This window comes from Thunnus maccoyii, chromosome 6 (assembly GCF_910596095.1).
Source record: "Thunnus maccoyii chromosome 6, fThuMac1.1, whole genome shotgun sequence".
NCBI classification, from domain to species: Eukaryota; Metazoa; Chordata; class Actinopteri; order Scombriformes; family Scombridae; genus Thunnus; species Thunnus maccoyii.
The window spans coordinates 32,828,347-32,841,334 of record NC_056538.1 but is presented as its reverse complement, the minus strand read 5'-3'; the positions used below and the strand labels follow the sequence as shown (position 1 = coordinate 32,841,334).

Genomic DNA, 12,988 nt, shown 5'->3' with positions numbered 1-12,988 from the left:
GCAATCATAAATTATAAGTGAGGACATGGCCAAGTCTCCCTAGCAGGGCTGCTGTTCTGCCAACCATCAGTCAAATTTTGGTTTGTTTTAAGACATACAAAGTGCTTGTTCGAAAATCAAAAAACTCTGTTCATGCCAAATAAATAAAGCAAGCTTGTCTTGTAATTTGTCAAGTTGCAACCAACAAATATTTCTGCAAACTGATTGATTAATTGACTATTTTCTATTTGATGTCTCTATGTGGAAGGAATAAGATATTAGTTTCGGTGGATAATTAATATCGAAACAGAAATATATAACATAGTTTGTCACTTTAAATGTTTTCTTTTTAGGAATTTATAAATGACAATCATTTATTTCCCTTTCTAAGCAACTGAATTGTTAACTGTCTGATATTATCACCTTTTTAGAGTTGCTATTCTACCAATAAACAACACATAGCATAGTTCAAATCCTCAGCACCAAAACTACAACTTAATCAACCTGCACAGATCCATATTGATAAGTTTCTTAAATTGTATTTTAATAAAACAATAAATAAAAATTATTTTTCAAATAATTTCAGGTTTCTGGGACTTGTAGTGTTGTCTTTGGATGTAAAGCCCACCCGTCTGGCACACTAAAGGAGGTTAATCAAACACATCATCGTGTAGTTTTTAAACAGTGTTTGACGCAGGCGGTGTTGTCGTCCTGCAGGTGCTCAGCAGAGAGGAGGAGGAGGAGGTGGAGGAGGAGGAATGGGCCGGGGCAGAGGAAGAAGAGACAACGAGCTGATTGGTCAGACGGTCCGCATCTCTCAGGGTCCTTACAAAGGTAAGACTGGCTGAGTAAACCAGCGGCGGCGGTAACATTTAATCTGTGTCATGCAGCTTTAAGAAAGTGATTTTTTTTTTTTAATGGTACTGATGAAGTTTCCTACATTTCCCAGGGTACATCGGTGTGGTGAAGGACGCAACAGAGTCTACAGCCAGAGTGGAGCTGCACTCCACCTGTCAGACCATCTCTGTAGACAGACAGCGCTTAACTACAATGTACGTACTCAGAAACACGTCTGTGAGTTATTTCAGGAGTTATTTGAGGAATCACAAAGCTTCTGTCTTTTATTTTAAGACTTTGGATGGTTTGAAAGTATTCAACAGCAGGACCAGTTTGAGTTTCAGCACTGACACTAAAACATTTAAGTACAAACACAATAAAAGTGTAATGTATAAAATGAATATTAAGTGATTAAATGAGAAAATATACACACATTTATACATACTGGTGCACTTTTTTTCTTTTTTGCTTTGCACTGTTTGTTATTGATTTGCTGTGGAAGAGACTGCAGATGAAACTTAGCTATAAGCTAACTCTGGTACAGTACATCAAATGGTAACATTTACAATAAATAAATAAGACAAGACTCAATTGTAACTACATCATATCAACAAAATAAACAAAGTAGAAGTGATTTGTCATATACATGTGACAAGATGTAAAATAATTATCAAATTATCTTTTGAGTTTCTGACTTGTACTACACATACAATAATCCCCTCCTTCATGTTATTTCCCTGCTTTAGTTTGGTGTATTTGCACAATCATGAGGATACAAATACATTCCTGCATTCAACAGTTATCACAGTGCAGGAAAGGAAGGAAGCCTAAATGATTTATTCAGTCCTTCCCTTTGTTTAAAAAAAAAAAAAAAAAAAAAAGACTCCCATGATACATGTATGATATGCAGTTAGAGCAGCTGTGGCACCATTATCAGGTGTGGAGGCACACCTCTGCAGGGTTGTGTGGAGGTGCGGGGCGTGGGTGTTTATTTGCAACTACCGTCAAACAATCATGAGGCTACAAATACATTCCTGCATTCAACAGTTATCACAGTGCAGGAAAGGAAGGAAGCCTAAATGATTTATTCAGTCCTTCCGTTTGTTAAAAAAAAAAAAAAAAGTAATAACATTGTTACTCACCAGAAAAAAACTCAAAGCAGAAACACTATATACACAAAACACACAAGCAAGCATGTAAAGAAAATTAAATGATCTTTTCTTTTCAGTGGAATCATGTCGTAATCGTACTGTCAGCGTTGATCTTTCATCTCTTGTATTTTCTGTTTACTGCTAGTCTCTCTGCCAAAACCAGTCATAGACTCCCTTTATGAAATTCTAACCTTCTGCCAACCTCCCTCTCTTCCTCCAGGGGTGCTAAGAGACACAGCGGAATGACGTCCACCCACGGACGAACTCCCATGTACGGCTCCCAGACTCCCATGTACGGTACCGGCTCCAGAACGCCCATGTACGGGTCTCAGACACCGCTGCATGATGGTAAGACACGGATAGTGTGTATCTTACATATTTCTTTTTGTAATGTTATATTTTCATGATTTGCAATTTATGGTTAAAGTCATGTTTCCTCACTAAATCCTACACGCTGGACCTTTTAACAGATTAGGTTGTTCAGTCTGTCAAATGTCTTTTTGTTCGACCAACAGTCCAAAACCCAAAGAAAAACAAAAAGATCCTCACAACCGATCAACTAATCAATGAAGATGATAATCGTGTCGGTGCTGCTGTGTTTTTAACCCTTCAGCAGGAAGTCGTACACCTCACTACGGCTCTCAAACCCCGCTGCATGATGGGAGCAGAACGCCGGGTCAGAGTGGAGCCTGGGACCCCAGTAACCCCAACACACCCTCCAGGTAACACACACACACACACACACACACACACACAGACTTCAGTGTGTTTAAAATGTGTGTGTGTGTGTTAAGTAAAAGCCTCTTCTCTCCAGGAACGATGAGGAGTACGACTTCGGCTATGACGACGAGCCCTCCCCGTCCCCTCAGGGCTACGGCGGGACCCCCAACCCCCAGACCCCGGGTTACCCTGAAGTCCCCTCTCCACAAGTCAACCCTCAGTACAACCCTCAAACTCCTGGCACGCCTGCTATGTGAGTATCAACACACAGAGACAGATAGTTGACTACAAATGTTAAAATGTGTATTTAAAACAGTATTTATGTTGTGTGTGTGTATATATTTATGTGAATTAGTGTTATAAACATTGCAGTGAGTTGTTGAAGGAGCTGTTGAGTGTGTTGTCCTAAATATTGTTCAGAGGCTTTTGTTCTTGGATGAGGAAAGCAGAACAGAATATTTGCCCTTTTTTGGCATAAAAATATTTACATTTCATTAACGTTTGCTGTATTTCAGCTTTCATTTAGCTGTACTGTTTAAACTCTGATTGTAAATAGATGGACGGATAATTGGAAAAGCTCTGAAGTCTCCAGTCCACACTTAGCATGACTTATTTTCCTTTTCATAACAAATGTTTTTGAGGCTCAGACTAACCTTTCTTTCCGTGTCCAGGTATAACACGGAGCAGTACTCTCCCTACGCGGCCCCATCCCCTCAGGGCTCCTACCAGCCAAGTCCCAGTCCTCAGAGCTACCACCAGGTGGCGCCTTCGCCGGTCGGCTACCAGAACACACACTCTCCAGCCAGCTACCACCCGACACCCTCCCCGATGGCCTATCAGGTAGATGACGGTTGTGAGAATGATCTGACAGAAAATGTTCACAGCAGATTTATTAGGGCCTGAGCCCCAAAGGGACGAAGACCCTCTTGTATCTGTTCTGTTTCTTTCTTTCTTTCTTTATTATTACGCCACTTCAGACCTAAATTTGACCCCCTTAACATGCTCAAAAACTCACCAAATTTGGCACACACATCAGGTCTTTGTTAAAAAATTTGATAAAATGTAAAAATTATCCCCCAAAGTGCCAAAATGTGCTCTATAGCGCCACCTATGTATCTAATATGGCCGCCACAGCCCGTAGGAATGTCGTAGAGAGATCGAACTAAAAACTCAATTATCCGTCTCATCAAGACCTACAAATCATACACTGACGCCTCTGACCTAAATCCAACAGGAAGTCTGCAAAATGCCCATCAATGTACGACTTTGCGCCAATTTTGGAACCCCAAGAAACGCTATCTCCTCCTAGGGCGTTAATGGTATCGGCTTCAAACTTGAATACATGACTTATGACACTGTGCTGAACAAAAGTTACAAAGTTACAGTGTTCATTATACTGTCCGTGATACATTCAGGAGTGTGTTATCAGTTAGATGGCTGCTGTCTCATATGCAACAGAGGCTACTTTATCACAAATAAATGCTAATAAGGCTGCAACTAACGCAACTAAATTATTTTCATCCTCGATTCATCTGTTGATTTATTTTCTTGATTAGTCGTTTGGTCTATAAAATATCAGAAAATAGTCAAAAGTGGTGATCATTGTTTCCCAAAGCTCAGGACGCAACCTTAAATGTCTTGTTTTGGCAGTGATTGTGTCTGTCAACAGCACGCAATGAACAACAGTTTCAGTAGTAATAATAAAACTTTATTTATACAGCACATTTCATACCTAAAGATGCAATACAATACTCTTTTTTTTTTTTTTCATTTAACAAAAGAAGCTAAAGCAGCTGTACAATAACTCTGCCTGACTAAAAATGTCTTAATTCAGTTAATTTATGAGGTATGTGATTAAAGAATAAGGGAAAAAAGTAAATACAGTTATGTCAGTACAGTTTTCTTACTGAGCAGACATTGAATGTCAACTTTCAGTACTCAGCACTCCGGACATATATATTGAGGTTTGATACCGAGCCCTAAAATTAACCAGATGTGAATGTTCGATTTGGACTAAACCAGTAAATAAAATATCTGGCATATTAAGCTACTTCATCTATTGATGTACATGCAACATTTTCCACAATCGTCAGATACCACAGACAAATACAGTTGCAACTTCAGCTGAAAGTCGGATGTGGCTCTACATAACCTGGCAGAATCTATAAGATATGAACCATTCATATAGTCGTAACCATGAAATTCAGTTTTGGTTTGATCACTCCAAATAACTTTGTTTCAGAAGTTTTGAGATTTGTGGCGTTAGCGCAATAATATTTCTGGCAACTTGACCGTGCAGCCCATTTTTGTTCAAAGTACCTCCTTATTGCTCATCTTGAAACAGCCACTTCCAATTTTCAGCTGAAGTTGCATGTGGCTCGGTATCAACAAAACCCTTCATTTTCCACTTCTTCATCAGACTTTGAACACTACTAATTGGTAGGTTCTCGTAGGTCCTTTGACAGTTGTTTTGCTTTCCTTGTGGCTCAGTATCCAGTAAAGTCAGAGCAGCCCCGGATGAAATGTGCAGGGAAACTTATTGACTGTTTATACGAAGACACTAATTACAATGAAACAAGTCACAGATGTGGAAACTGACCCTTCATATCCATTTAAACTGTCAGGTCAAACATTCAAAGGTATGTAAACAGTTGATCAGGGCCGTTTTGGTGATTTCACCTGACCACTATCATTAAATAAAACAAAAGTTTACAGCATGATAAGTCGTTTTTTCCAAAATATGGCCGATATTTCGCAAATTCTACCAGGGTATGTAAACTTATGAGCACAACTGTACCTTTTTTAGAATAAATCGTACAGCACCCCTAACACTTTCCTTTAGCAGACTGTGTGTCATTCATCTCTATATAATAATATAAATATATTTATTTGTAGTGCACAGTTCAAACGACAAATGCAACTCAAAGAAATACAAAAAAATAAAAAAGTCAAGTCAAGTTTTATTTATATAGCTAAGTTATCTCAGGGCACTTTTCACATAGAACAGGTCTGACTATTGTCTGTAATTAAACTCCATGAGCAGCACTTTGTGACAGCAGCAAGGAAAAACCTCCCTTTAACGGGAAGAAACCTCTGGCACCTACTTTGGACAGTAGGTGCGAACAGACGGCCTCAAGCACACTTCCAAAATTAGTTCTTGGACTTAAAAAACATAAATAAGTGGAGCCAAATAATGCAGTCAAGTTCCAGAACTGTCCATGAGCTCTGGACTTCAGCTGAATCTCAGTTTATAGTGTCAAAATCTCATCTTCCACTCCAGAAGAGTTCAGGTGAAACAGTGTTGCAACCTCAGCATCTTCCCGAAAATGGTAGCACACGAATATAGCGACTGGCTCGAGCAAAGAAAAGTTTTGAAAGCGTTTGGCAAACTCTGACATCTTGGAAGGACTTCTTGTTCTTAACGATGAAGTGACTTACCCAGGAAACGATGCTTCGGAGAAATCCAAACGATAAAACAAAGGTAATAAAAAGGAAATCAAACCCAGTCAAATAAAACGTAGTAACACACAAAGAGCCCATAAGTTGTTACAAATGGTATTAGACCACTAAATTACATAAAAGAAAGCTATAAAAATAGGTTTTATGGTTCAGTTTTAAGCCGTCTACTGTGACTGATGCCCTGACCTCCTCTGGGAGGCTGTTCCAGAGACGAATGCAGCATCACGGTAGGTCCTAGTTCTGGTCTGGGGAATGCAGGAATTTGAGGATCTCAGGGGTCCAGGAGGGGCGTTTCAGCAATAAAGTCTGGTGCTGATCCATTAAGAGGTTTAAAAACTAAAAGTAAAATCTTAATATGACTGGAGAGCCAACGAAGGGCCTTTAAAACCAGGTTGTTATGTGTAGGTGAGGAAACACACTGCTGCATTTTCAGTCACCCGTAGTTTATTTAAAGATGTCTCGGGGATGCCTGAGACAAGTTTTACAGTCATCCAGTCTGCTAGAAACAAAAGCATGAAGGAAAGAAATATAACTGAGTGACTCTTGTTGTTGCCACAGGCCAGTCCTAGCCCCAGTCCGGTGGGTTACAGCCCCATGACGCCCGGAGCGCCCTCTCCTGGAGGCTACAACCCCCACACCCCCGGCTCCAACATAGAGCAGGGCAGCAGCGACTGGGTGACCACTGACATCCTGGTCCGGGTCAAGGACTCCTTCATGGACCTGATGGGACAGACGGGCGTCATCAGGAGCGTCACGGTGAGAAACACACACACATTATTCAGCTGACGGTGGTTTTACATGTCTGAGACCAGCTGGTGGGATAAAGGGTTTTGCAGCTTCTGTAGTAGGGATGTGCAGAGAGCCCAGTATTTGTATCTGTATTTGTTGAGGCAGCAAAATTACCCCCAGAATAGTCAGCAAACCCCAAAAATCCTTGATTCATCTCTTTTACAGAGAGGATGAGGAAGAAAGCGAGGAGTATCCATGCAGATATCCTCCCGTCCTCTAGTCAGCCAGGTGCGATGGAGTGCCTCTGGCAACTAAACATGTATTTAAAAAGTCCTTCATCCCGAGTGCCGTCAGTGTTCTTTACTCTGCAAAGAGACAGATGAGATTTAAGCCTCAGACACGAGTTTTTAACGTGTAATGTGTCCTGTGTCACTGTGTTTGCTAGAATGACTGCTTCACATCTCTTTCTCCTAAGAATCACGTGTAGTGCGTCTGCATGTCTTGGTGAGCCGAAGACAATTTTCCACCTTGGCGGACATTAAAGTTCTATTCTATTCTATTCTATTCTATTCTGTCCACAGTAGCAGGACACTGATACTAGCAGAGCCCAGGAGGGGCCATGGAGAGTAAAAGAACTAATTTGTGCTTTAGATTAAATAATTCATGCTCTCAATTTCTTGATTCATGCTCTTGCAGCGTCCCGGTAGCTTAATGGTAACGTCTGCGGTGGACGTCCAGCTGGGACCTTTGCTATATGCCGTACCTCTCTCTCTCTCTCTCTGTCTGTCTCTCGCTCTCTCTCTCTGTCAATTCAGTTCAGTTGGCTTTATTGGCATGGCTGCATACAATACAACATTGCTAAAGCATATTTACACAAACTATACAATCATAGCAGACAAATAAATAAACAAACAGCATATATATATATATATACAAGAGAGCATGGAGAGCAATAGGAGCTATGGACAGAAGGTAAGAGTAACATAAGATATAAACTTACAACAAATGAATTATTAATGAATAAGTATTAATTATTAGCCATGTGGAGCTCCAGTCTACAGCAGTCCTCCCTCTCTCACTGCACGACTGGAAGTCTCTCCAAGTCACTTAGACAGAGGAATCTTAATGGTAACGTAATCTATCTAATAAAGGCAAAAAAGCCAAAATGTAATCTTATAATAATAATAATTGATGCTTCAAATTGGATAATTTGCACCTTGAATTTGAACAGAATTCACCCTCAGCTATTCTCTCTCGTCCTTCGTTCACCTTCACCGTGGAGCACTTGGATTTAATAAGGTGTTATTTTGATCTGGGAACAAGTTATGTGGATTTACTGGATAGTCTTTGGGTTTTGGCTTGTAAGCACAACAGAGTTATCTCTGAAATCCCTTAAATGTAATCTAACAGCACTTTATTTACCACAAAACAGATCAACCGAGAGCACAAATGATTTTTTTTTTTCTTTCTTTGTGACCCCTCCTGGACTCTGTAGAGGTTTTATTTTATTAAGATCTCATTACATATAAATCATCTCCATTTGAAATATTGTCAAATAAAACCAAAGCTGTCCAACTAGAAGGATTACACCGTTAGAGGAGAAAAGATAATGGCTCAATATGTGGGTGGACTGATCCTTCTTTCAGTAAAATCCAGTAGTGTTTTTCCAAGGAAACCGAATTTGGCTCCACCGCGTTAGACATTATATTTGGCTCGTATTGATCTCTTGAGAATCATTGAGATAGATTGACATGCAGGTTTTGCTGCGGTTTTGTACGGGAGTGTCTACTGTAAACAAGTATTACATCCACTCAAAGTTCATCTGAGATTCAGATGTCAACTGTTCTGTGTGATGAACCAATAATCAGGGTTCAATCCAAGAAAACCAGACATCAAGAAGGTTGCTTCAGAGTAATAATACATTGTCAACAGCAGCTGCAGCCACTCAGATGGAAATAAAAGGAACACCTTTTGTGGTTTTTGGTCCCAGACGTTCAGATTGAACTGAAGGCCTCGCTCAGCCTCATATAAGCTTCACACAATGAATAAATGACTGTGTGGACACGATTTTGGCCTCCATCACTTACATTGAAAGCACATTTGAAGGAACTGTTAAGATTGTGTAGTTGTTCCACACAAACTGTTAATATCCAGTATAAACAGGAGGAATGATTACTTCTTTCACTGTTACCATGTTACCAAACACAGTGAAGTATGTTTAGTAGAAAAACGGATATTTAGTTTACTATCAAAGAAGACAAAGAAAACCAGTCACAAATAGTCACATCTGTGAAGCCACAACCAGTTAATATTTATACTTTTTGGCTTTACAAAATGACTGAAGTCAGTCACAAACAATCCTTGAATAGATTAAAAATAGTTCAGGAACTTTATATGATGGAACAACTGACTTTTTCTCTGAAAAATGCTTCTGAAAAATGTGAAAAAACCAGATGTTTTGAATCTGAAGTGATTTCTTTTTGTATTTCTTTCTTTTCTTTCTGTGGCAGAGTCGACAGATGGACGTTAGGTTATAACTTAGCTTTGCATTAGTCAAAGTCTTTAGTTTACAGGCTGCTGTAATAATCAAATTGAACACTACTTCATTAAAAGTTAATATTATGTTATTTCTCAGGCTGCATTTTTCTGAACTAGTCAACGAGTGTAAAAGCTTCCTGGGAAGAACTGTGTAGTTCTGAGATGTTGTTCAAGCGTAGTTTGTGTTGATCTTGTGATTGATGAATTTCTCCATTTAAATCCAAGAAATGATTCTTTATTATTAGAGACTTTATTCTTCAATACACAAATTCATGTTTGCACGTTCAGCTGATCAGCTGTGTATCGATGAAAAGACACAGTCTGGATCAATAAGTACATAGTTAAAGCTATAATATGTAATTATTCCACATTAAAATGTCTAAAAACAACTAGACCTATGTTATATATGTTGTTGAGTTGTGTACTTACATTATCCCAAATGTTTCCAACAGTTTTCAAACTCAGAGAAATCTGTAATTTAATCAAAGTAACGGATCGTTTCATTTGGTCGCCTGTCGATGACGTCATACCTCCTCTACCAAAGAGTAAACACGCACAAGATGCATACGGCGGCGCTGTGTTTGTCCGCTACAATGGCGTCTACCAAAGAGTAACTTACACACATACAAGATAATACATCGGCGTTGTGGTTGTTCCACACAAACTGTTATAAATGGACTTTTATTCAGTTTTAAGCCACATTTTCATGATGATCTTTTAGCCGGAAGAAGGATTTTAGTCGTTGGACGTCTGGATCTTAAGTTATCAGAGAAATAAACTGGACAAACGTTAGCAGCAGCTCGGCTAACAGCCCCTCCAGGAAGTCCGGTGGTCACCGAACATCGTCAGAGAAACATTGATTTTTTTAGGTGAAACAGCTTTAATTAGTATTTTAACGATTTTAATCTGTGTGTACGTTTGTTTTTGGAGAGGAGGAGACCTCTGCGTGTAATTCGGCTCCCGGGAGAAACCGACCGAACATCTGGATCTAAAGTTATAAGAGAAATAAACCGAACAAGTGTTAGCAGCAGCTCGGCTAACAGCCCGTACCGGACGTCTGGTGGTCGCCGTACATCGTCGGAGAAACACTGATTTTTTTTATTCAGTGTTTTTACCTGTAATCTTCGGGTCTGTTTGTTCTGGAGAGGAGGAGACCTCTGCCGGTAAAAACATCCTGAATGATGAACACTGGAGTAATCCTATCCCGGTGAAGCTGGTTATTTAACAACGAAGACAACAACTCCCATGATCCCTTGCTACTTCACACCGTCATCACACTCCGTCTTTTGTTATTGTTTTGATTGAGACCCCTAGCGGCTGAAATTACATATTGTGCTTTTAATTGGAGTTCATTACTCTAATTGATCAGTTTCTGTCTCTAACATGTAAAGATTTACAGTTGCATATCATTTCCTCAACTGTTTATTATTTCATTTCTAGTGAACTTGACTGTTTAAAAGTTAATATTATTTTTGCTGTTATTCTAATGTTTTTGACAAGTTTATTTGTCAACTGTAAAATATCTTTGCTACAATTCTTTAAGAACTAAACTAAAGTGACCTTTTGTTTGAAAAACGTTTGTTTGTTTATTTGTTATTGGCTAATATATAGTTTAAGTCTCTAATATTTAATACTATGTTTGATTTCTGTGCAGTCTCTCATGTTTTTGAATCACTGCAATAAGTTAAAGACTCTGAATTCTGTGTGTGCATGCATGCGTGCGTGTGTGTGCGTGTGCGTGTGTGTGTGTGTGCACTCGTGTGTGTATGTGCACTCGTGTGTGTGCGTGCGTGTGTGTGTGTGTGTAGGGAGGGATGTGTTCAGTGTTCATGCAGGAGTCGGAGAAGGTTGTCAGTATCAGCAGTGATCATCTGGAGCCCGTCACTCCCACCAAGAACAACAAGGTAACTGCTTTAAAATGAACAGAAATGACAAATTGCAACCAGACATCATTATCATCAATAATTAAACATGTTTATTACCCTTCGTTTTATATTCTGTTTTCAATATTTTACATCGTCCACGATGTTTGTAATCTTACTGTCGAGATGTTATTGAAGTCAAAGAAAAATAACGTTGAAATCAACATCCCAACGTTAGAAAGATTATATTTTAACATGACATGTATCACAGTATAAATTCTACTTTTATGACACTTATTAAGTGTCCCTAATAATTTCTCTTCCCTCATTCATGTCAATGGAGTGGACAAAATATTAGGAACACTTTTCAATATAATGCACTCCAGTACCCCACCTCACACTACGACCTCAATAATAAACATCAAGTAGAATTATCACCTTTCTGACAATGTCAACAAAAACTGAATGTGTATAAGCTTCATAAAAGTAGAATTTATAGCAGAACTGTTGTGTTGGATTGACATCAGATACGTGATAAATTTTTAACATTTTACAGACCAAAAGACTAATCAATTAATCGAGAAAATAATCGATAATGAGCCCTACTCTAAAAAATAAAAACTTTGAAGAAATTTAGATAATAAACATTTAAAAACTGACTCTTTCTCTCTTAGTTTGACCCGATGAGGCTGTTTTTTTTTTTTTATTTTGTAGTAAAATGTAAACTATCATCACAAAGTGGAGCTGCAACGATTCATCAATGGACAGAAAATTAATTTAACTTTTAAATATGCAGAAACAAATGAGCTGGTTTCAGGGTTCATGTGTTGATTCAGTTGAACAAAAGAACAAGAAATTTAAAGACCTTTGACTTTTGGACATATAATAATCAGTATTTTTCACTATTTTCTGATATTTTCCTGTTAAAGCTTTAACCGTTCAATGTCCTCGTCCCTGCAGGTGAAGGTGATTCTGGGAGAGGACCGCGAGGCGACGGGGATCCTGCTGAGTATCGACGGAGACGACGGCATCGTGCGCATGGAGCTTGACGACCAGCTGAAGATCCTCAACCTGAGGTTCCTGGGACGCCTCGAACATTGAGTCGTACAGGCGGAGGGAGAGAGAGAGAGAGAGAGAGAAACACAGAGACGCAACGCACACGGTGAGGCGGAAGAAACACAGGATACACACCGGGGACTGTAATAAGAAGAGTGTTGGCCGAACATAGGCAGAGATGTTAACATTTTTGATTTTATTACTTTTGTGAGGCACCCAAACCCCCCAAACAGTCTCTCCAATTAGATCCAGCTGCAGCGCCAGAGGTCTTCCGCTGAATACATGTCACGGCGGAAATGTTTGGTTTGACATCTGAATTTCATCTGTATTTACTGGTTTCGGCAGCGGAGGTGAAGTGTGACTGGACAGAAAAACTTGCCAGGCTGCTTTTCTCTCCCTCTCTCTGTAAATCAGTATTTCCATGTGTCAGCTGGTCCCCTCTTCCGGTTGTTTTATTTTTTTATTTTTTTTTTATTATCTTTTTGTTTTATTAGGTTTACTGTATTCTTACTAGTTGTCTGAATCTGTTTTTAGTGCTTTCTGAATGTTCTGTCTGTACTTTTCTGGTTTTCTGGGTGCAGGAGGGTTAAAAAAAAAAAAACTACAAAGTGTAAAATGTCAATAAACTGTGAACCCGTTCATCTACGTGTGTGTGTG

At 39.2% G+C, this 12,988-nt stretch overlaps 1 protein-coding gene across 1 annotated transcript in view; it reads left to right on the top strand.

Moving 5' to 3' along the window:
* The window catches only part of supt5h (SPT5 homolog, DSIF elongation factor subunit), a 42,929-nt gene extending 29,941 nt beyond the window's left edge, over positions 1-12,988 (top strand). Inside the window, exons 22-30 of the mRNA XM_042413381.1 lie at positions 697-813; positions 929-1,031; positions 2,188-2,315; positions 2,581-2,689; positions 2,782-2,940; positions 3,359-3,527; positions 6,705-6,902; positions 11,222-11,317; positions 12,236-12,988. Of these exons, the coding sequence (XP_042269315.1) occupies positions 697-813; positions 929-1,031; positions 2,188-2,315; positions 2,581-2,689; positions 2,782-2,940; positions 3,359-3,527; positions 6,705-6,902; positions 11,222-11,317; positions 12,236-12,376 (1,220 nt within the window). The 3' untranslated portion in view covers positions 12,377-12,988. The remainder of the gene's footprint in view (positions 1-696; positions 814-928; positions 1,032-2,187; positions 2,316-2,580; positions 2,690-2,781; positions 2,941-3,358; positions 3,528-6,704; positions 6,903-11,221; positions 11,318-12,235) is intronic.